The sequence below is a fragment of the Nanorana parkeri genome, unplaced genomic scaffold (assembly GCF_000935625.1).
Source record: "Nanorana parkeri isolate BGI_ZX_2015 unplaced genomic scaffold, ASM93562v1 scaffold131, whole genome shotgun sequence".
NCBI lineage: Eukaryota > Metazoa > Chordata > Amphibia > Anura > Dicroglossidae > Nanorana > Nanorana parkeri.
This window is the reverse complement of record NW_017306399.1, coordinates 1,063,717-1,089,264: the sequence shown is the minus strand read 5'-3', so window position 1 is coordinate 1,089,264 and position 25,548 is coordinate 1,063,717. Positions and strand designations below refer to the sequence as shown.

The following is a 25,548-nucleotide window of genomic DNA, read 5'->3' as shown; positions in this document are numbered from 1 at the left end:
CAGGTCCCCCCCCAGCTTCCTCCGCAGGGGGGGGGGGGGGGAAATGTTTTGGGTAAAGATGTATTTTAAGTTAACAACAGTGCTGACATGCAGTTCCTTGTGGTTCCTGCATGTACTTAATAGTCTACAAATCAATCTCTTAGAGCCCCTTTGATCCTAGACTTAGGCTTTAGCCTGGACTTTAACTTCTCCAGGTCATAATTGTCCCCTCCTGGCTCCAACCCATTCCTAACCCAGTCATCCAACTGTCAAATCCTAGAACCACTGCTTTTCACTGAGTTAAATGGTGGGGTTAATATTGCCTTAGGCAGATATAGGAGATAGGGAGAGATAGGATCCCTGTATAGGAGCTCCACATTGATGCAGGAATCAATTTGTAGAGTAACACAGGTACTCCGGGGGGAGAGGTTCACTTTCAAGAGGCTGTTTACCTGTGTCTGCTTTAAAATGTTGGACACATAATAATTGTCTGCAAGCTAATGCTGTGCATATATAATTATGACCTCTCTAACACAGAGGGCACTTTGATCTGCCATGCCCATCCCCCACCCACCCCTTTCCATGGACTAATGGCATCAGGAAACTAAAAACAGACGATTTGTGGACCATTCAAATTGTGTCCAATGTTTTCTAAGCTCCTACTCATCAAAACAAAGTATCATTAAATGAATCAGTGTGATGAAGGCACCACCATACGCAGTCCATTCTGGCCCTTCAATTGTAATTAAAAATAAAGTTTGAGCTCTGTGTCTTCTGGACTTTGGCCTCAGCCCACTATTTCAAACAGTTGAAATGGGACCTCCTTGAAGTTCTAACCTCCTACACCTCTGGTTCCCAGCTGCTATACAAAATATAATCGCTGAATTTGCGGTGGGGCTACCTTTGGCTCAGATCACATGGACTGCAGCAACTCGTGGTGTTTTGAACATTCCTGAAAGTGCTCAGTTTGCAGGTAGCCCTTGATGGCTGTGAAGTAGGAGGTCGAGTGTTAGCTTTCTGCTCATCTAAACACCCTATATGCACACAGGTAAGCAGCCTTTCTTATTCTTAATGTACCAGTACATTTTGCCCGTAGTTCTTCTATAAGTTTGTTTACAGTTTGGCAGAGCTTTAAAACATATTAGACTTGAGTTCAAGGCTTTGTTCTACACTTATAAAGTTCACAGTTAAATTATGTCCCTGTTGACTTTACTGCCTGAAATGTCCCTTCCTTATGCCTTTACAGTATCCAATGTCCAGTATACATGTCCTATCCACCTCCTATCCAATGAAAGGATCTTTATTGGTTACTGAACCACTGTTGTTAGACAGGGAGATAGGTGTTAGGCAGGGCTTTGCACTTGGAGCAGTGAAACCAAGACCAGCTCATAATGGGCATCATGGAGCATTTGGTCTTAGGTAGGACATTGCCGATAGGTTTGCTTTAAAGAGACCCTGTCAGGTCTCTAAATATATAGAAGAGATCGTATACTGTCCTCTCCAGTGCCATGTCTCTTCTACCTTCCCTCTGTTCCAGCACAGCAGCCTCCTTCAGTCTTTCTTTGGAATTCAACACCTTTGGGAGTGTCAGACGGCTGTGTTTCTCGCCCCGTACCGTGGTTCCATCCTTTGACCCCACATTACTGCTGTGTCCTGTAGTAATATATGGAGGCGAGAAATGGGTCAGGAGAAACAGGCATCTGACAGTATTGAAGAGGTGTATGGAAGCTGCAGAGCTAGAATGAAGCGAAGTCCTGGCCGGGTGTCTTTACGGTCATAAAGGGATCTCTGCTAAATGGGAAGAATGGCCAGACAACAGCTCTGCCAGAACACTGACCCTCTACTTCGGCAGACATGACATGACTATCACATAGGCTTTTGGTCAGACAACCAGGTACAGCGGGATCCCAGATTAGCAGAATGTCTTCCTTTCTCCCGCCTGTTAAGGGTGTAAGGGGGCATGGAGAGCAGGTGAGCTGGTGGGGTCTTTTCACTATAGGTTGACTTTGACTGTCGCTAAATCGACCCCTGAAGAGGATGTTTTTAAATGTAACATCCTCATCCAGTCATGTTTGCATGCTAACACCCATCCCTTCCATCTGTCCTTTAACTCCTAAACCCGATCCCGTGGGTCTACAGCTGTTGCGGAACTTCAAGGACCAGCATGCGCAATAGCGTCCACAGGTTCCTCTGCTTGCTTCTCTTGCATGCTCACCCTCTCCTCAAGCCATGAATTAACTCCCATTCTTTGTATGTTCCCACCTCTCACTGGTTAATTCATGATAGAAATTCACCTTGTTAGTTTGTTACCATTTGCTTATTTGTTTCTATTTCATTTTTTTTATATTTTTTTTGAACGATCCCTAATGAAAATAATTTCTGTTTTTTCCTCTGTCGCCCCTCGGTTGTGCTGACCCTCCTCCCCACACTTTTTACTCTTGTCTGTTGTGGTAAGTTGCATTTGGTGAATATATCTCTCTATTTTTTAACTTCAGCCAAGAGAAAAAAACAAATGAAATGATAGCCCCCCCCCCTCCTCCGTACTGTGCCAGCAAGAATATTTTATGTACAAATATGTCATTTATAATGAAAGAGAACAAACCAGGAATCTGAATATTCAGTCTAAACGTATTAATATTGTGCTGGTTTACATATGATAAGTTTATACTTGACTCTTAGCTAGTGTGACATTGACTGATTCTGACAGATTGAGAGCCAAATGTGACCTGACACTTGGTCATCGCTGTCCTGTTAACTATCTGACCCCCAACAGACTGGGGCTGATTTACTAAAAGAATAGAGACTGAGTGTTCACTGAGTAAATATGATGAAGGTGTATCTGTAAAAAATAAGTCAAGGCAACTGGACTTGCTGTATTTTTCTTGAAGACAGTTCACTGGTCATCCAACCAGCTTTCTCAATTCAGAATTCTGAATTGAGAAAGCTGGTTGGATGACCAGTGAACTGTCTTCAAGAAAAATACAGCAAGTCCAGTTGCCTTGACTTATTTTTTACAGATATACCATGACCTGGAGGAATGAGAACCTTCACAGATGAGATAGTTATAGTTTGTTCACTATAATCAGGGTGGGCAAACTATATCCCTCCAGCTGTTGTGGAACTACAAATCCCAAGAGGTATTTCAAGATTCTCAAAGCCATAGGCATGTCTCCCAAAGACAGATGTATGATGGGAGGAGGGCAGAAGTTTGCCCATACCTGACTTAAATCATCAAATCAAGTGCAAAGAAAAAAAATCACTTTTGTTTTCTCCTCATTGTGCCTCGCCTAGTTACTAAGCTCAGTGATCATTTACTTTGAACAGTGAACAGTTCTTTAGTAAATTAACCGCACTGTCTCCCAACGTCTGAGTGTGCTCCATGTAATAACAGAGCCCTGTGATTGTACACATTCCCCTCAATTTATGTTATTTGACAGTGATATGCAGACACGGTGTGAGCTCAGACACTTGACAAGGCAGCAACTTTCAGGTTCTAGATAATCTTTCACCTGCTGACTCTCAGGCTGAAAGTCAAACCCAGGCAAAGTAAGTAATGCTGAATAAGGAAGCAGTCACATATGCATATTTCATAAATAAGCCTGCACATTTTTTATAATTTAAGACATAAATGGATGTATTTATAAAATGTTCACAGAGCCGTTTGCTCTGCGAACATCTGACTTTTACATTCGCACCTCATTATAGCCACTAGATGGAGCACACAAATTTTCTATGCTTCTTGGCTCCATGTAGTGGTCATAATGTGGTGCAAATCTAAAAGACAGATGTTCACAGAGTGCACGGCTCTGCAACGTTTTATAAAGATATCTCTTAGCATATGTAAAGCCAAATTTTTATTTTAGTTTATTTTTTTTGTCTTTGTCCCACTGGGGAGATTTCCCTTTACTTCCTGTTCTGGAGACCCAAAAGAAAACGACCGAAAATGTCTCCAAAGTGATTAGAATTCCCTTCTGAGGGCTCATGCACACGGATGTAATTAAAGGAAAAGTATTGGGAGAGTAAAATGTACTCTACCCAATAGTTTGAGCAGGCGTGTGATACTGCATCTGTCACATGTTGGCTCTATAGTTCTATGGCTTCTCCCTGCAGAGAGCCGTGACTGTCAGTCACCGCTCCCCACAGGAATTTCCCCCTCCCTTCTCTCTGTTCTCTTTGGAGGGACAGACAGTGGAGTACTTATTGGAGGGACAGACAGTGGAGGGGGCCGGGCACAGCTGGTTCTGGCTTTGGAGAGGCAGAGCCAGCTATCAATCAGGCAACGGGGTGTATCCCGATAATATTGTCGAGATCTTTCCCGGTTGCAGCGTGGCTCTGCGCTTTCAGCAGATAGCGGGCAGTTGCTGAGCAGCAGTAGTAGAGACCTAAAGCCAAAAAAAAATAGGTTTAGCTATAGTTTTCTTTTAAATCCTGATATCTACAGAGCATCTTGCTAGCAGAAAGATCCTGCGTAACAATAAAAATGCATGTGATGGTCCATGAAGTGCTTCCGTTGACATGTTTAGACGCATAAACTTTAATCTGCAAAATTCTTCTTTCATACCTCTAGCACGGTTTTCAGTCCTAGCCCATCTATGCAGAAATTATACAGAAATATGGAACACCGATGCAGAATTTTCTGTTTCGATTTAACACAACTGAACGCAGTGCAGGATTACTGAGCACAACGCAGCACTGCTGCATTCGGATCTGTAAAATACGGATCTGGATGCTGTATTCTTATTTATTTTTTTGAGTCTGTGTGCTTGAGCACTTAAAGTGACATTAAACTATTTTTAACATAAACCAATACTGTAATGTGTGCCTTACTGTAATCCATGGTAGTTTCCCTTCTCTTTGCTGCTCTTCCTTTTAAATCCTCATGTCTTCTCATGCTGGGGGAGAACTTCCCTTTGCAACTGAGTGCCTCTTCCTGTAGTGCTGGCTCAGGTTGTGAACCTGCACACAGACACCATATATCCATTTCTGCAAAACAGAAGCTCTCCCCAAGCATGAGAAGACATGAGGATTTAAAAGCAAGAGCAGCAAAGAGAAGGGAAACAACCATGGATTACAGTAAGGCGCACATTACAGTATTGGTTTATGTTAAAAAATCTGAGTGTTTAATGTCACTTTAAGGATTTGTCGCAGAGACATTTGTCCCACTTGGATGAAAAACTCTCAGCAGGACAAAGAAGAGGGGTGAATCTCTGCAACAATGACACAGACAACAATACAAACTTGGCAGGGGTCTAACGCTCCCAGGCTCTATCCTAAAATTAAGGAAAATTTGCCTTTACATTCATTTACATTTTAATGTTCAGATTCCTTCCTAAGCCCATTCATGACCGGTTCTCTTTACATAGTAAAGTTTAAAAAAAAAGTTTACAAATTGGTTTGCAATTTTTTTTTTATTTTTAGTAAACCCCCGAAAAATAAACCTCTTGGCTGGCGCAGTCTCCTTCCTTTGTGTCGTGAATGTGAATTGTCCCTTGTCCCCTGCCTTAGTGAGAGGGGGTTACTATGCAATTAATAACCAAAATGGTGGCTTCATTCTGTCTGTCAACTCTTCATTGGCTAATTGGTGTAATCTCCTCTCTCAAGCTGCGCTATTATTTTTTTCCCCCGCAGAAAATAATAGGACACTTAGCACTTTAAAACCTCTCCGCTACTCTGCGCATTCCATCTGAAATTAGAACTCCGATTGGTCTATGGACAGTCACCAAGCACAGGGATTAGAGGATAGTTCACACTTTATATTGCAGCAGGTTTTTGTCCTGTCTGGGAGATAGCCCTCTCCAGACGAAGAGAAGAATTCTGGGTAATGTATTCTCTATACATGGCAGGACTGAAAGTGAAAATGCCCCCACTGGATGTTTCATGGGAAAGGACAGTGGTTTTGTACGCATTGTTCTTCAATATGGGCAATACAAATGTTACAAATATACATCATTTTATTCAGCTAAATACACTGATCAGCCAATAACATTGTGACCACTGAGAGGGGAAGTGAATAACATTGATTATCTGGTTTCAATGGCACATGGAAGTGGGGGGGATATATTACAATGGCACCTGGAAGTGGGGGGATGTATTACAATGCCACCTGGAAGAAGGGGGATATATTACAATGGCACCTGGAAGTGGGGGGATGTATTACAATGCCACCTGGAAGAAGGGGGATATATTACAATGGCACCTGGAAGTGGGGGGATGTATTACAATGCCACCTGGAAGAAGGGGGATATATTACAATGGCACCTGGAAGTGGGGGGATGTATTACAATGCCACCTGGAAGAAGGGGGATATATTACAATGGCACCTGGAAGTGGGGGGATGTATTACAATGCCACCTGGAAGAAGGGGGATATATTACAATGGCACCTGGAAGTGGGGGGATGTATTACAATGCCACCTGGAAGAAGGGGGATATATTACAATGGCACCTGGAAGTGGGGGGATGTATTACAATGCCACCTGGAAGAAGGGGGATATATTACAATGGCACCTGGAAGTGGGGGGATGTATTACAATGCCACCTGGAAGAAGGGGGATATATTACAATGGCACCTGGAAGTGGGGGGATGTATTACAATGCCACCTGGAAGAAGGGGGATATATTACAATGGCACCTGGAAGTGGGGGGATGTATTACAATGCCACCTGGAAGAAGGGGGATATATTACAATGGCACCTGGAAGTGGGGGGATGTATTACAATGCCACCTGGAAGAAGGGGGATATATTACAATGGCACCTGGAAGTGGGGGGATGTATTACAATGCCACCTGGAAGAAGGGGGATATATTACAATGGCACCTGGAAGTGGGGGGATGTATTACAATGCCACCTGGAAGAAGGGGGATATATTACAATGGCACCTGGAAGTGGGGGGATGTATTACAATGCCACCTGGAAGAAGGGGGATATATTACAATGGCACCTGGAAGTGGGGGGATGTATTACAATGCCACCTGGAAGAAGGGGGATATATTACAATGGCACCTGGAAGTGGGGGGATGTATTACAATGCCACCTGGAAGAAGGGGGATATATTACAATGGCACCTGGAAGTGGGGGGATGTATTACAATGCCACCTGGAAGAAGGGGGATATATTACAATGGCACCTGGAAGTGGGGGGATGTATTACAATGCCACCTGGAAGAAGGGGGATATATTACAATGGCACCTGGAAGTGGGGGGATGTATTACAATGCCACCTGGAAGAAGGGGGATATATTACAATGGCACCTGGAAGTGGGGGGATGTATTACAATGCCACCTGGAAGAAGGGGGATATATTACAATGGCACCTGGAAGTGGGGGGATGTATTACAATGCCACCTGGAAGAAGGGGGATATATTACAATGGCACCTGGAAGTGGGGGGATGTATTACAATGCCACCTGGAAGAAGGGGGATATATTACAATGGCACCTGGAAGTGGGGGGATGTATTACAATGCCACCTGGAAGAAGGGGGATATATTACAATGGCACCTGGAAGTGGGGGGATGTATTACAATGCCACCTGGAAGAAGGGGGATATATTACAATGGCACCTGGAAGTGGGGGGATGTATTACAATGCCACCTGGAAGAAGGGGGATATATTACAATGGCACCTGGAAGTGGGGGGATGTATTACAATGCCACCTGGAAGAAGGGGGATATATTACAATGGCACCTGGAAGTGGGGGGATGTATTACAATGCCACCTGGAAGAAGGGGGATATATTACAATGGCACCTGGAAGTGGGGGGATGTATTACAATGCCACCTGGAAGAAGGGGGATATATTACAATGGCACCTGGAAGTGGGGGGATGTATTAGGCAGCAAATGAACATTTTGTCCCTGAAGTTGATGTTTTGGAAGCAGAAGAAATGGGCAGGTGTAAGGATTTGAGCAGCTTTGACAAGGGCGAATTGTGATGGGTAGACCACTGGGTCAGAGCAACTCCAAAACAGCAGCTCTTGTGGGATGTTCTCAGTCTGCAGTGGTCAGGACCGACTAAAAGTGGTCCAAGGAAGGAAAATCGTGAATCAGGAACATGGTCATGGGCAGCCAAGGGTCATTGATGCACGTGGGAAGCGAAGAAGGCCCCACCTTGCAACTTACAGGATCTGCTATTGACGGCTTGGTGGCAGATACCACAGCAGACCTTCAGAGGTCTAGTGGAGTCAATGCCTCAATGTCAGGGCTGTTTTGGCGGTAAAAGGGGGACCTACTCAATGATTGGTGGGTGGTCATAATGTTATGGTTGATCGGTGTATTCATTCATGCATTTTAAATGATGTGATCTTCTATCCAACGAGCCGTTACAGCTGTAAGCTACTAGTTATGTTTAAATAGTCAAGCTGAAGATCATGCCACACTAAAATGTTTACAAATTCTGAAGCAGTATAAGCACTTTAATGTAAATCCCCATCCACCTCTATAGCTATAGGCATTGTGGAGAAAATAATTTCCAAAGTTCACAACAGAAGCAGAGAAATCTTAGCTCTTTTCCCATCTTGGCAGGCTGCCAGCCCTCTAATGTGGACAGACAGCGGGGGTTCCCAAGCTGTTAGAAGCTGTTTTGAGCCTTGAGAATCTTTAAGAATGAATCATTTCACAGTAAGAGCAGCTACAGAGGTGAATGAGGGCTTGTTTTAAAGCTCTTTTACTGCTTGTTAAAGGCTAAGTCCATCTTTCGAACCATGTTTTATGTTACACGCATACTTAAGGGTATAATTAAGGTCTGAAAAGGATTATTGGAAGCCACTACAAGTCCTATCCGCCACCAAAGCAGAGGGACACTCAGCAAAGTGCGCCGGGAGCAGGGCAGTGATAGCCCCATTGCCCATTGGTATAGCCTCATAACAGAAGGTCTATCCCTCTGTACAGACCTGGGGCTGGGGGGTAAACCCTGCAAGAACCTGTGCATTGCATGACATGCTGATCACGGTGCAATGCTCTGCAGGCTTCAATTCAAAAAAAGTAGTAAATGCATCTTGATCATAAGATCTGTGTTGCTGCATTCATTACATTTCTGGGAAAGATGGACCGAGCCTTTAAGAATAGTTTAATGTCCATAGTCTGGGCACAGGTGCACTTTAAAATGTATCTAAAGCAAAAACCATTTTTTTTGTTTTTGATGAAGGAGGGGAAGTTTTTGGCTTTAGATGACCAGGAACATGGGGAACATTTGCTGCAAGAACACACAGGCTACCACGACTGACCTCCTTAAAATGCCAGTTGCCTGGCTCTGTCTGTCTTCTATACTTTGAAACGAGAATACAGCCAGCAGAGTCGGCGAGGTCAGATCTCCTGGATCAGAATATACAAAAAGCAATAAAACCATTGGAACAGCCTGACATTCACGGAAAGGAAGTCCAACAATGGCGGTCTGTTTTGCTTTCAGCAATTTTTCCTTTCCCATGAAACGTCCAGTGGGTCAGATATACACTGTCAGGCCTGCCACTTTTCTGAATTACCCAGAATCCCTTCCTTCTTCTTGAGAGAGGTATTTGCATACGTTCCCCAGGTAGCAGTGTATGAAGTCTTCTCCCTACCTGTACATTGTGCTTTATTGAAGTCCTTAGTTGGTGCTGGTGATCTCAAAGGGCAGGGATATGAGAACACAACATAACTGCCATTGGAGGAAATCTACATATACGTTAAGGCTTTGGTGTTTGCTATGGTAGGATACTTACAAATCAATGGGCTCAACCATTCATGTGATGTTTAAAGCGTAATGTCTGGGCAAAACAAAAGCATATTCAGTACATCTCTGCAATACACATTTCCCCATGTGTTGTCTCTCTTTACGAAAGCTGCAAGTGCAGAGAAATACAAATTGATCTGCCAGAAATCCAATGATGTCATAACTTCCTGTAGTAAGCTGACAATGCGGCCTCTACTGCACTGAAATCCCAAAGAAGTGTTATCGGCTCTTCTTGAGTTTTCCCCTGCTCAACTACATACCCTCCCCTTATGTTATGGAAAGGGGGGAAGTGTTCTGTAGTCCAGCACATGGCTGACAACACTGTGTAGCAGGGGTAGCATTGTCGGCTCATTACAGGAAAGTTAGGAGTTCACTGGATTTCCAACAGGATCCTGAGGGGAAAGCTATGTGGAGTAATAAAAAAGGACACAGTTGTCAACTGGGCCCCAAATATCGTATCTCTTCTATTAGGGAATTTTCTTGGTGGAGCTTTTTTTTTTTTTTTTAACTTTGTATGGCTCCCTATTGGCTCCATGAAGTTCTGACGTTAGATTGCACTGCTGACTCTACTCAGCTGCTTGTATTTGTAAGAAGGACATAGTGTCGTATCTCCATATCTACAACACTTTGTCATCAACAGTGAAACGTTGCCTGGAGGAATGTGAAATATTGGGTGGAGGCTGAAAAATATTGAGAGCAGTCACCATTTTCATGGAGGAGAGTTGTCATTGAAAGATGTTCTCCTTTCATCCTGTCTCGTGATATATTTGTGTTCATATAAACCTTTTTATATGTCTGCTTCTCTTTTTATACAAACATTTTGCTCTTCCTGACATCCAGAAAGTAATGTAGTCCCTCCCTTTAAATGGTACACTCCTAAACCCAACACCATCACTTCCTGGATGTCACAGAAAGCAAGGCCAGAAACACAGATATAAAAACTAGACTATATATAGTAAGTAATGGGTACAAATATCCATGAGAGTATATTTACTTGTGAACATCATACTTTGATGGGACTTCATTGATTGTCCTTCGATGGTACTTCATTGATTGTCCTTCGATGGGCCTTCATTGATTGTCCTTCGATGGGACTTCATTGATTGTCCTTCTGTGGGGCTTCATTGATTGTCCTTTTGTGGAGCTTCATTGATTGACCTTCGATGGGACTTCATTGATTGTCCTTCGATGGGCCTTCATTGATTGTCCTTCTGTGGGCCTTCATTGATTGTCCTTCTGTGGGCCTTCATTGATTGTCCTTCTGTGGGCCTTCATTGATTGTCCTTCTGTGGGCCTTCATTGATTGTCCTTCTGTGGAGCTTCATTGATTGTCCTTCGATGGGACTTCATTGATTGTCCTTCTGTGGGGCTTCATTAATTGTCCTTCTGTGGAGCTTCATTGATTGTCCTTCTGTGGAGCTTCATTGATTATCCTTCGATGGGGCTTCGTTGATTGTCCTTCGATGGGGCTTCGTTGATTGTCCTTTGGTGGGGCTTCATTGATTGACCTTCGATGGGACTTCATTGATTGACCTTCGATGGGACTTCATTGATTGTCCTTCGATGGGACTTCATTGATTGTCCTTCGATGGTACTTCATTGATTGTCCTTCGATGGTACTTATTGATTGTCCTTCGATGGGCCTTCATTGATTGTTCTTCTGTGGGACTTTGTTGATTGTCCTTCGATGGGCCTTCATTGATTGTCCTTCGATGGGACTTCATTGATTGTCCTTCTGTGGGGCTTCATTGATTGTCCTTTTGTGGAGCTTCATTGATTGACCTTCGATGAGACTTCATTGATTGTCCTTCGATGGGCCTTCATTGATTGTCCTTCTGTGGGCCTTCATTGATTGTCCTTCTGTGGGCCTTCATTGATTGTCCTTCTGTGTGCCTTCATTGATTGTCCTTCTGTGGAGCTTCATTGATTGTCCTTCTGTGGAGCTTCATTGATTGTCCTTCGATGGGGCTTCATTGATTGTCCTTCGATGGGGCTTCATTGATTGTCCTTCTGTGGAGCTTCATTGATTGTCCTTCTGTGGGGCTTCATTGATTGTCCTTCTGTGGAGCTTCATTGATTGTCCTTCGATGGGGCTTTGTTGATTGTCCTTCTGTGGGATTTCGTTGATTGTCCTTCTGTGGGATTTCGTTGATTGTCCTTCTGTGGGATTTCGTTGATTGTCCTTCAAAGGGACTTTGTTGATTGTCCTTCAAAGGGACTTTGTTGATTGTCCTTCAAAGGGACTTCATGTAACCAGTGCATTCCAGCAGCAGAACTTCATACACCTCAAAATGGAGCAAAAAGCATTTAATTCCCTAATAAAAGAGAAGGGCGTTTTTTTGGAATTATTACAGTTGAGCCAGTTTCCAGGCTTATAGTTGGAGAATTGGCATGTGATACAGAACTGGGAACTCGAGCAGGGACCAATGGGTGATATGCACCACCAGCATCCACCCATGAACAAAATATAATTTTTGGGTTGAATTCAGGAAGAAATTGGAATCAGCAGGAGCCAAGTAAAAACCAACGAGGAGCAATTACAATCACTTCACTGCGGTGAGCTGTTTCTTTAAAAGTAAACTGTGAAACATGGTAGCCACCTAAAGGAGAACTCCAACCAAAAAGTCCTTTCTGGTATTGGATAGAGTGACCTCTGTCAGTTTTCATCATTCTTCATTGGAGAGGTTTTTTTTCGTGAAACACACAGGACATTGCTGCAAAGCAAACCATCCATTGAGGAAAACCGTTCCCTACACCCAGAGGAGGCGGCCATCTTGCACAGTGCACTACAAAATGCATCCATTAGATGTTTGAACTATAGAAAGAACTGAGGAAGTTTTAATAATTTTGGTGGAATTGATTTGGTCTTTACTCCCATTGTGTGGTTTTCTCTCCCTGTGTTAGTTTGTTTTCTGCTTTGTATTAATTGTGTAATATCCGTCACCTCTCCACAGGTTGGGAAGAGGATGTTTGGAACCTATTTCCGGGTTGGCTTTTATGGAAGTCGATTTGGAGACTTGGATGAGCAGGAGTTTGTTTACAAAGAACCGGCCATAACTAAGCTGGCCGAGATCTCTCACAGGCTGGAGGTACAATATATATTCTAATCTACCCCGTCCCTGTATTCCTGGGATGTCCTGTTACTGGGGCCCATGCCTAGCGTCAGAGTGGGATCATCAGTTCCACATTTCACATTCTCCATGTACTCTACGTTACATAACTGAAATTAAAGATAACACATTTGAGCTGTTCCACCTTTACAGCTGGAATTGTACTAAAAAACATAAAGCCGACCATACATCTTAAGGTTTTTCTTGTTCAGCCGATTCCCCCATGGACACTAAAGAGCGTGGATGGAGGAATCTCCCCATCCAGCTATCGTATAATGACAGCTGGCGCCTGCTGTTGTCAGAATACCCGAATACTGACTGCAGCTGATTGGATGTAGTCATTGTCCGGCCAACAGTATTCCTCCTGGTTCTTTCGACAAAAGCTCATTGCGTTGCCATTTATTCTGAATGGTACCCCAATGCACCTTGCTTACAGATGTGCCGGGCACTGCTGAAAATGCTGCATGCAGGCTCTCTGGTCCATTGGGCAACCCTAATACAATGAACAAAGACATGTCATGCGCCATGCATTAATGCACCCCAGTGGACCAAGCTGGTGTGAATGGACCCTAAGGGAGAGTTAAAACCATTGTTAAAGGAGAACTATGAGGTGAGTGCTTTCCACTCACCTCATAGTTCTAGCCGACCTGTGACAATGAGACTGTCACAGGTCGGCTCAGTAGATCGGGAAGTGAGCGAACACATACCGGCGTTCGCTCACCTCTCGATCCTGTCACGGCTCTCTGCCGTGACAGGGGAGGGGCTGGATTCCCCCCTCCCCGCTCCGATCCGCCAGTGCTGACTGGCGGAACGGACGGGGGAGGGGGCGGGTACAGCTGGCTCTGCCTTTTAGATAGGCAGAGCCAGCTGTCAGTCACGCAGCTGGGCGGATCCCGGCACAATTGTCGGGATCCGCTTCAGCTGCGGCGTCTCAGTATAGCGCGAGCGGCAGCTCGCGGTATACTGAGCCTAGGGTGACGGGAGGACGCTAGTTTGTGTCCTCCCGTTACCTTAAGGAGAACTATGGGGAAAAGACCTAACCCCATAGTTCTCCTTTAAGGTTTGTTTGTCCCCTTTGGGGATTTCCCTTCATTTCCTGGATCATAGACATAACATAAAGAGAAGAGAAATCTCTCTACAGTCCAAGTACACTTTTAGATAGTTGTCAGTAGAAAGAGATATAAAATAGGCAGAATTCCCTGTCCCCGTTCTTGTGACAACTGTAAAATGTTGGACTTGTCAGCACTTTGTGTCCTGCTGATAGTGGTCACCAGGACAAACGGAGAGGGTGAACCAGGGACTCAAGTGTCAATGATATGGAAGTCCCTGAAATAGGACTGTGTTTCTTTTTGAGGTGGAATATGTATCTATAGCATGTGTGTCATGCAGTATGTTTTGTCTCTGTCTAGGGCTTCTATGGCGAGAGATTCGGGGAAGATGTCGTGGAAGTTATTAAAGACTCCAACCCGGTGGATAAATGCAAATTAGATGCAAACAAGGTGAGTGGACAGGAGCCACACTCGGCATGTCCTAAGCTTTCTTTATTGCCTGAGCATCATGGGAAATGTTCTGGACTTCTGAACTCAGACCCTTTACTGTCAAAGTCTCAGAAGAAGGGAACACACAACATATTGCAGCACGAGGTATATTTTTGAAATGATGAACGGTCTGATTAAGGAGCCACAGCTGAGAAAATGAAGGATGGGTAGGGAGCGTAAAAAATAAAGAATGGGGCTTTGATCTGGCCAAAGGTATAAGATGGAGTTGATGCATATGGCTGCATTCCAGCTGGTAACTTTTCTATGATAAAAGAAGGTGTTTTCAGATCGCCCAAAGTGACCCTGTGAGTTGTCCATGCAGAGCATAGGTTGGACTTGATGGACTAATGTCTTTATTCAACCTCAAATACTATGTAAGAGCAACAGCATCAGGTCAATGCCACCCTCCCGACTTCTTCTGGCTGGCGTTACCTGCAAAGTGTCCGTTGAAGAGAGCAGAAAATGGAACCAATTTCAGTGGAGATAAAATAACTTTAAAGAACTGAGCCAATCTTTGCTAAGGTGGGGGTGGGGGTAATGGAAATGGGGTGGTGGTGTTGGTGCAACCGGTGGTGGGGGGCGGTTGGTTGTGAACACTCTGGCCAGTGTCCCACCCATTGACATCAATGGTTGCCAGGAGCTGGATGGGATGCCGGCCAGAGAGTCCCAAGTTACTAAGGGACACTCTGGCTAAAAAGGGCCCCCACGTGACCCAAAGAGATGCTGCCTGACGCAACAGCCTCTGGCTGCCTCACTTATAGAGATAGCCCTGATCCCTCGGCAATCTCACATATAATACATGGCTATGAGTCCTGTATTAGACGCAATGATGTCAGCGTGCCTCCGACCAGCAGAGTAGTGGCAGGAAGAGGCTGCAGGCGGCTGTCTTGGAGTCAGCGGGAGCTGGGGATCAGGTAAGTAAAAGTGCTTTGCTTTACTTTTTTTTTAAGTGGTTAAATAACTATTTTATGCAATAACAAGCAAATCCATAAATGACAGTGATATTAAATCCATAGATGACTGTGATATTAAATCCATAGATGACTGTGATATTAAATCCATAGATGACGGTGATATTAAATCCATAGATGACTGTGATATTAAATCCATAGATGACGGTGATATTAAATCCATAAATGACGGTGATATTAAATCCATAGATGACGGTGATATTAAATCCATAGATGACGGTGATATTAAATCCATAGATGACGGTGATATTAAATCCATAGATGACATAGATGACTGTGATATATTGAATTCTCAATTATATACACACACTCAGCAATCACTGATCACTGAGTGTGTGTACCTTGCTCTTCTCTCTGACATGCTGTCACAGGAGGCTGATCGAGCGGTGTAGAGAGGAAAGCCCAGCCTTCTGTGACAGCGCGTTCTCCGCCCACACACCGCTCTGTCGGACTGTGATAGGCGGCTGAGCGGTGTGGGAGGAGAGACGCCGGCCGCTCACAGCGCTCTCGTCCTGCAGCGCTCAGCCGGCTGTCACTTTCTTTTCTCCCCGCTGCAACAGCGGCCAGCGGGGAGAAAAGAAAGCAGGCATGCGCCGATGTATCGGCCGAAACATGGCTCTTTCGGCATTATGCCAAAAGAGCAATTTTCGGCCGATATATCGGTGCAGCCCTAATTAAATCCATAAATGACTGTGATATTAAATCTATAAATGACGGTGATATTAAATCTATAAATGACGGTGATATTAAATCTATAAATGACGGTGATATTAAATCTATAAATGACGGTGATATTAAATCTATAAATGACGGTGATATTAAATCTATAAATGACGGTGATATTAAATCTATAAATGACGGTGATATTAAATCTATAAATGACGGTGATATTAAATCTATAAATGACGGTGATATTAAATCTATAAATGACGGTGATATTAAATCTATAAATGACGGTGATATTAAATCTATAAATGACGGTGATATTAAATCTATAAATGACGGTGATATTAAATCCATAAATGACGGTGAAATTAAATCTATAAATGACGGTGAAATTAACCCTTTCGCTGCCAAGGACGTACGTCGTACGGAGCTACAAAAGTAACGCAGCAGTTGAAAATCAAACCAATAGGAAAAAATTGCAGAAAATTCAAAAATGGCTTGGCCAGCTGATTTGAAAAATGTTCCGGAGGGCTTGGCAGCGAAAGGGTTAAATCTATAAATGACGGTGAAATTAAATCTATAAATGACGGTGATTTTAAATCTATAAATGACGGTGATATTAAATCCATAGATGACGGTGATATTAAATCTATAAATTACGGTGATATTAAATCCATAAATGACGGTGATATTTTGGTACATTGATTGTTTTACAAGGGAAACTATCCTGCAATTAAATAAATGCAGCTTAGTGAACGAACATCCGTAATCCAGAAGAGTCTTTTAAACTCCGATATTGTTTTTCGGTTTCAGGCCCTCATACAGATAACCTATGCGGAGCCGTACTTTGACACTTACGAGATGAAAGACAGAATCACGTACTTCGATAAGAACTACAATTTGCGCAGATTCATGTACTGCACCCCCTTCACGCTGGACGGACGGGCACACGGCGAATTACACGAGCAGTTCAAGAGGAAGACGATTCTGACCACATCACACGCTTTCCCTTACATCAAAACCCGCATCAATGTCATCCATAAGGAGGAGGTGGGCAGACGCTTTGTCTGTATACAGTCACTATGCGTACTAAAGTGTTCACTAAATCTACATGGGGGATGGCTGGGCATAGCAGACCTCTGGGGTATAAGCCCTGCCTCTAGGAGCATGTGGCTGGGCATAGCAGACCTCTGGGGTATACGCCCTGCCTCTAGGAGCATGTGGCTGGGCATAGCAGACCTCTGGGGTATAAGCCCTGCCTCTAGGAGCATGTGGCTGGACATAGCAGACCTCTGGGGTATAAGCCCTGCCTCTAGGAGCATGTGGATGGACATAGCAGACCTCTGGGGTATAAGCCCTGCCTCTAGGAGCATGTGGATGGACATAGCAGACCTCTGGGGTATAAGCCCTGCCTCTAGGAGCATGTGGATGGACATAGCAGACCTCTGGGGTATAAGCCCTGCCTCTAGGAGCATGTGGATGGACATAGCAGACCTCTGGGGTATAAGCCCTGCCTCTAGGAGCATGTGCACTAAGCAGAAATGTGTCTCTCTTTGTTGGCTGTACAACTCTGCACAGGAAGAGAGAGAGCTCAGGTCCAGCTTAGTGTTGAGGAGGCAAGACGTCTTAGTTTAGAACTTCACCTCCACTGCCCCATCTTTTGCCCCCTTACCTTTTGCACTGGGTTATGCAGAAAAACATACTCGCATGCATGCTCGGTGATTCAGCAGTGCTCCCTGCATAATGAGTGCTTTATAAATGGACCCCTTAATCCGTCCGGGTGTTGGGTTACAGAAATACTAAGCCTGCAGTATGTGGCAGAGTTCTCCTTACCTAACTAAGACTGCAGAAGAGGCCATTCACATCAACTGTAATAGTGAGAGCTTCTTGACATACAGCAGGCTCCACACCATAGCCCACATTTTATGAATGGGCTATCCTCCCACATTGTGCACTTTAAATGGGTATTTTTTTGTTTTGTAAAGCAGAGGTATGGCTTCACCAATGCTTTATAAATGGACTCTTAAATCTGGCAGGGTGTCAGGCTATAGAAATACTAGGTTGCATCATAGAGAGCCAGGACACCACAAAGATTTTACTGTTCAGATATTTGCACAGCTCCTTCAGTATGGTCTGTGTGCAGGTGATCACTCCGTCTGTAGAATGCAGTGTATTCCCGGCACCTTCATTGCGTCTTAGTCTATGAAAGTGGACTGTGCCAGGGCCCGGAACCCAGCGCAGATACTTCTCTATCAGTAACCATTCCTCTGTGTGTGTTTCCCGTGTCTGGTGCAGATTATCCTCACTCCCATTGAAGTGGCGATAGAAGACATGCAGAAGAAGACTCAGGAGCTTGCGTTTGCCACCCACCAAGATCCAGCCGACCCGAAAATGCTGCAAATGGTCCTTCAGGGTTCAGTAGGAACCACAGTGAATCAGGTGGGTTGCACTTTACTAGAGGCCACTGTAGTTCCAATGTACTGTTAATGCCTTCTAAGGCCCCATTCACACTGAGCGACATGAAAATCGCGCGATTTTCCATGAGCGATATTGAGCGACATCGCGTGACTTTTTCCTATTGGGCTGTATGCAATCGAGCGAAATCGCTCGAAAAAAGGGTCATGTAGGAGCTACAAGCGATATTGAGCGACGAGATGTGAACAGCTCCATTGAAATGGATTGGAGAAGCTACATAGAGCGATATCGCGTGGAAATATGAGCGATATCGCTACAAAAATCGCTCCATAAATCGCTCAGTGTGAATGGGGCCTAACAGTCACTGCAGCTCGCAGTCAGGCAGGAAGAATGTTGAAACCCAAAACAAACAGGAAACTCAGAGAAAAGTGATTTTGAATGCTTTTTCCGGGTACGTGATGAACAGTTTTATATTTATTTATTACAGATATTTATATAGTGACAGAAATTACTTTACATACTGCACATTCACATCAGTCCCTCCATGCAAGGAGCTTACAATCTAAGGTCCCTATCTCACACGCATACACACTATGGTCAGGGTGAGTACAGGGAGAACATGCAAACTCCATGCAATTTGTGATTCAAAGTGAAGACCCCAGTGCTGCAAGACAGGACTTCTAATCACTAAGTCACTGAAGCAAAATGACAGCCAGGAGACTAGAATGGGCGAGTCGTTACACAATAAGCTAACCTGACCCCCATCCTGTGACATTCTCTTACGATAGCTCTTCTCTTTCAGGGCCCGCTGGAGGTCGCTCAGGTCTTTCTGTCAGAAATTCCGCATGACCCAAAACTCTTCCGTCACCATAACAAGCTCAGACTTTGCTTCAAAGATTTCACGAAGAGGTAAGTATTTGTAGTCACCTGTCACCATTCTGGTCAGAAAACAGCACGATGCCGATAAAGCTCCACAGAGCAATGAGTCGCCTTGTTATTTCTCAGGTAAGTGTCTGACTTTAGCAATTGAGGCTCAACCCCATTGCAGAGCACTCTCGGAAGCAGAGATGGGGGTTTGGAAAATATACTAAGAACGTCCATTTTTGCCCCCATTGGGACAGAACGTCCATTTTTGCCCCCATTGGGACAGAACGTCCATTTTTGCCCCCATTGGGACAGAACGTCCATTTGTGCCCCCATTGGGACAGAACGTCCATTTGTGCCCCCATTGAGACAGAACATCCATTTTTGCCTCCATTGGGACAGAACGAATATTCAAAAAGTTTTGCAGGACGAATGGCTCTGAGAATTGTTTATGGATACAACCCTTAGATATTGAGGTTTGGTAGAATTGTCCTTTTTATGGTGACTATTGTGTTGTCTCTGCCAGGTGTGAGGATGCTCTGAGAAAAAACAAGAGCCTGATAGGTCCGGATCAGAAAGAGTATCAGAGGGAACTAGAACGTAATTACCACCGCCTGAAGGAGGCGCTGCAGCCACTCATCAACAGGAAGATCCCTCAGCTATACAAGAACGTGGTTCCGGCCACCTGTCACAGGTACGACGTGTTCCCACTGTCCTAATGTTTGCATGGAGCCGTTCAAAAATCATCCTGAATCTTCTGCTTATTTGTTGTGTTTCTTCTGCTGGTAGTGGAGAGGAAGGCTGAGCTCAGCACGTAATGATCAGATACCTTCCTCCTGAGATCTAGGCTGAGCTCAGCACGTAATGATCAGATACCTTCCTCCTGAGATCTAGGCTGAGCTCAGCACGTAATGATCAGATACCTTCCTCCTGAGAAACAGCTGTTTTATTTTCCTAACTCCCCGGGCGGCAGGCGATCTCCTCTTCCATCCAACGCTTTGGGTTGTAGACGGGCTTTTGGCATCCTCACTTGTAATGCTGGGTGTGGAAGTCCCATGAGGCATTGAAAGGCTTTGACACCCAACAGCATGACTCCCAGAAACAGAAGCATGTTGGGATTTGTAGTTAAAGCAAAGCTGGCGGCCCGGACTTCAGCCACCTTTGACAGCCAGCTCCCAGAGGCACAGGCATGATGGTATTTGTAGTTTCATCACAGCTGGAGTGCCAAAGTTGCCCACCCCGAGTCCAACCCTTGAAATATATCCTTCCAACCAATTATTAAAGGAGAACTATGGGGTTAAGGCTTTTCCCCATAGTTCTCCTTAGGGTAACGGGAGGACACAAACTAGCGTCCTCCCTTCACCCTAAGCTCAGCTCGCGGTATACTGAGACGTCGCAGCTGAAGCGGATCCCGGATCCCGAGCGGGGAATCCAGCCCCTCCCCTGTCACGGCAGAGAGCCGTGACAGGATCGAGAGGTGAGTGAACACCGGTATGTGTTCGCTCACCTCCCGATCTACTGAGCCGACCTGTGACAGTCTCATTGTCACAGGTCGGCTAGAACTATGAGGTGAGTGAAAAGCACTCACCTCGTAGTTCTCCTTTAATGATAATTCTCTGTTCTGATAGCTCCGAACCAATGAAAAGTGAGATAGGGCAGCAGAGGGTCACAGTCTTGTCACATAGGCCAACATATATAGTAGGGATGCGCCGATAACGATACCAGTATCGGTACCGATACCGAGTATTTGGCCGAGTACTCGTACTCGCCCAAATGCTCTGATACCTTCCCCAATACCGGAACTTACGGTCAGTGGAAGATTTCCTCTGACCGGCAGTGCCGTAGCGGAACATAGAGCCAGCTTCCTGTGCGATCAGGAAGCTGGGCGGAGAGGAGTAATCCACCTCCCGGGGCCTCCTGATTGGCTGGGAAGCCGGTTTCCCGGCCAAGCTCACTCAAGCAGCTTAGGCAACATGGAGCCATCTTCGCTGGCAATCAGATTGCCCGGGAATCTGGCTCCATGGCAGCGGAAGCACCGGTATCGATGAGTACCGAAAGCAAAGCATGAGTGCATCCCTAATCTATAGCTCATCTGATGGATTCTTCATTCTCCGTTCCTCAGGGATTCGTTCAGCAGGATGAGTTTACGGAAAATCGACCTGTGAGAAGGAGACGGAGATTCGGTGCCCATAAAAGGGGACGAGGAGCCGAGCGTCTGCCGACACGGAGGAAACCATCTGCTTTTCTGGAGAGACCGGACGCCGCAATCCCCAAGCGTTGCTGAATCGCGACCCGAACGTCGTTTCACGGCACACTGTTACCGGACGAGTCGGCGGTGGCGGCAATGTTTCTTTTACTTTGTTACATTTCATTCTGTGGTACTAGAAAGCGTTTTATCTCTATTTATGCGATTTATGCATTCATTTTTATTTACATAATATTAATTTATACTCAACATTTTAAAGGCCACTTTTAATATTTTGTTTTAAATGGTAATGTTCTATTTGTTTTGGGGTTGTTTTTTTTTGCGTTCCCACCAAATAACTGTGTGATGTCACCAAACGAACCACAAGACCTGTGAACTGTCTTTACTGCGGTACTCAAGGACCCTTTTGGAAGCCCTCTGGTACTGGTGGACCACGTGTCCACAGGGAAGGGAGAGGGACTGGGGAGGGGACAGTCTTTACTACGGTACACAAGGACCCTTTAGGAAGCCATCTGGTACTGGTGGACCACGTGTCCACAGGGAAGGGAGAGGGACTGGGGGGTGGGGAGGGGACAGTCTTTACTACGGTACACAAGGACCATTTAGGAAGCCCTCTGGTACTGGTGGACCATGTGTCCACAGGGATGGGAGAGGGACTGGGGGGTGGGGAGGGGACAGTCTTTACTACGGTACACAAGGACCCTTTAGGAAGCCATCTGGTACTGTCCACTTGCTTTGTCTTATTCAATAAAAGAGCAGTGACCCGTAGATGAAGGCTCAGTATACTGGTACGGGTCATCTGCTCGCTATGGGTGACTAGTCTGGTTGCCCTTTCCTTTGCTTTGTAGAAACACACTAATTTGCGTATTCACATAGAAGAATGGTCAGGTGACCAATCATGGGACATTATACCATGCAATTAATTCTGGGGCCGGTGTACGATGACTGGACCATTGTATGTGTTTAGGAAAGGCTTCTGGACGACAAAGTTGCACTGTGAGTATGAAGTGCAGCCGACCAAGCGCCGATACAATATACAGAGCACGGCGAATGCGTCCTATAGGTTGAACGAACGTTGGCAGGTTGGATGGACCACAACTCACCGTCTATGGACAATTTTAGAAACGTTTCACATTTCTCCTTTTATTTGAACCATGTTGTCATTTCCTTCCAGCGTGGACTGATGATGAACTCAACACGCCAGAAGCTGATATGCAGCAGAAAAGCACAAAAATCCAGTTTTCCTTTGACCCGGAAGGTGGACGTCCTCTCCATTTTCTGACCTAGCCTGTAGACGTCGGCCCCTTAGCTAGTTCAGACACATAGGTATTATTTTTAGGGGGGTTCAGACAGTTTAGCGATTTACGCTTCCCAGTAATAGGCTTCTACAATAAAAGGTGCGAGGAGTCATGTGCAGCAGCCAATCAGAATTCACACACGCACGGTGTATTCCATCTAAAAAAATATATAATAGTTTTTTTTTTTAATCCTTTGTTACGTCTCGGCAGCCTTTTCCTGTCTCCATGCAACTGCTGGACATCCTTTTGCAGAGAGGGTTTCCGGCAGGTGACAACAGTGGACTGTGTCTGTGCAAAGTGCATTGGCGCGGCCCCTTGTAGTTTCCAGTGAGAGCGCGTGCGACAGGTGACAACGCAAGAGAACAATTAGAGGAACAGGAAGCTGTCACCCTTTAACAGGAAGTGCCTGAATGAGGGCCTTCTTGGTGGCATCAGCAGGTGTTCTTTTAATGAAAGCTGCAGATTTAGAAATTTGACGTTTGAAGTTACATTAACATGATGAAGATTTTATCTTTTGGGTTTACTTTAAAGCTGAACTTCAGGCAAACAGATGAACACACAGATGAAATACTTCCAGTCCGGGGATTTACAAAGCTCTGCCACACGGCACAGCCACTGGTAAAGGAATACAGTGGTGTCCTCTCTCCATCGGTTAGCCCTCATTCACACAGAAACGGACGGCATGTACAGCTCCGTGCGGCGTGCACGGCTGTATCGGGCAGCTCCCGGGAAGGACAGGTGCTGCGTGTGATTAGTACACAGCCCCGTCCTTCACTATGGGTCTATGCGGCCGTATGCCGCTCTACACGTCCGTGCGGACAGAATGGATCCTGTCTGTGTCCAAGCCAGGAAACATGCACCCGTACGGACCTGCACTTGGAGTGAACGTGGGTGGGGCGCGTACGGCCACATACTCCCATAGAGAAGCGTACTAATCACACGCAGCGCCTGCCCTTCCTGGGAGCTGCCCGATACGGCCGTGCATGCAGCACGGAGTTGTCCATGCTGGCCGTTTCTAGTGTGAATGAGGGCTTAAAGAGCAGCAACAGACAGATGAGGTCATTCCTCTGCTCTTCCTACTCTCTGCTCCTATCAGCATGTTTTTTTTTTAAAGATTTGCATACAGCACACCTGACTGGCTCCCCAATCATACCCCTCCCTCCCTTCCCCAGTCTGCGTGCTGCTGTTGCAAGGTGCTGACACCAAGCCAAATCCAGGTGCTTTTTAGGAAATATTAAGGGATACAGAGCTGCCTTGATGTGTGCCTTTTATATCTGCCTGGGGTTCAGCTTTAAGGTACCCCAGTGCAGACTGCTTTGCTCCTCCATTATTTTATTGCATAAGCCCAAGGACCATATAAAGGACTTGCTTCGGCCATTGGAGGGGGGAGCTGAACAGTCTTCAATGAATTTCAGTGGCCAAATCAGACCCGTCAGCCCCCACCCCCCGGCTATGAACCTCTATCAGGTTGATTGACATGTAGCTGTAGAATGTGTTTTGTGCCATTAGTGTAGTGAGACTTTTAAAGGAATATGGTCTTCTTTCTCACTGAAGAATCCGTTTCTATTTTCTTATCCGGAACACGAACCTTTTGGGTCTGAACATTACCCTAGTCAGCATGAGAACTATGCGGATATTCAGACGACTGCCGCCCATTGCGCTGCATGGACGCTCCTCTTTTCATGTACTGCGAGCATTCGCTCTTTATATAATCTCTTATAACAGTTTTCAGCAACCTGAGCTCAGAAGTCCAAATTCACAGTCACCGATGGGTTAATGAATCGTCATTATTTATTGGTATTCAGGCTTTGTTTTCAAACGCCATTCACTGTATATATTTGTATTGTATTATTCGGACTCATTAAACAATGAAATATTTTTACCCATGAAACCTTCTGGACTGTCTTGGATTTTGTGTTGTTACTTTTTAACGAGCTCTCGCTGTAACTAAAATCAAACCGACAATAAGGCCTCATTCACACGAGAGAAGGCCGGAACGTACAGCGCAGTGCACGGCCGTATTGGGCAGCTCCCGGGAAGGACAGGGGCTGCGTGTGATTAGTACGCAGCCCGTCCTTCTCTATGGGAGCGCGCAGCCTTATGCCGCCTTACATGTCCGTGCGGGTGTCTGTACTCATACGCTGACAAGATGGATCCTGTCTGCGCTGAGCCAGGACAACCGGACCTGCACTGGGGGGTGAGCATAGGGGGGCGTACGGCCACATAGTCTCATAGAGACGGACGGGAGCTGCTGACTAATCACACGTCCTTCCCAGGAGCTGCCCGATACAGCCATGCATGGAGCTGTATGTGCCAGCCTTTTCTAGTGTGAATGAGGGCTAAAAGTAAATCACCTCGCAAAGAAAATGTAAGTACCTCTCATGCTGCCGTTATTTATATAAATCTGAACTCTTTCAGGATCCATCACTTCCTGGACTCTCATATTCTTGGTCCCCCCCCCTCCGCTGTGCTTAGGGCAGGGTGGTGAGGGAACCAGGTGTTTCTGAAGAATCTTCAGGCAGCAATTTCAGTACAGCAGCATTTAGCATGGGGTAGCCAGAGCGGTATTTACTTTATACTATGTTAAAAAAAAAAATCTCTGGCCTAAATTTTAAATGGGCTCTGGAAGTTTAAAAAAAAAAAGTAAGCTCTGGCTACTAGGGATGTCCCGATACCAATACTATCAGTATCGGGACCGATACAGGGCATCTTCACGAGTACTTGTACTAGTGAAAATGCCCCGATGCTGACGGCCAATAGCAGCCCTTTTTTTTTTTTAATCGGGCCTCAGACATC

General features: G+C 45.3%; 1 protein-coding gene across 2 annotated transcripts in view; it reads left to right on the top strand.

Annotated features, from left to right (window-relative positions):
- DOCK7 (dedicator of cytokinesis 7) overlaps nt 1–21,413 on the top strand; it is a 151,189-nt gene extending 129,776 nt beyond the window's left edge. For both annotated transcript variants that reach the window (XM_018553850.1, XM_018553849.1), the window contains 7 exons: nt 12,648–12,773; nt 14,204–14,293; nt 16,783–17,019; nt 18,265–18,408; nt 19,187–19,293; nt 19,775–19,942; nt 21,371–21,413. In XM_018553850.1, the coding sequence (XP_018409352.1) occupies nt 12,648–12,773; nt 14,204–14,293; nt 16,783–17,019; nt 18,265–18,408; nt 19,187–19,293; nt 19,775–19,942; nt 21,371–21,413 (915 nt within the window). The remainder of the gene's footprint in view (nt 1–12,647; nt 12,774–14,203; nt 14,294–16,782; nt 17,020–18,264; nt 18,409–19,186; nt 19,294–19,774; nt 19,943–21,370) is intronic.
- Nucleotides 21,414–25,548: the final 4,135 nt, after the last annotated feature.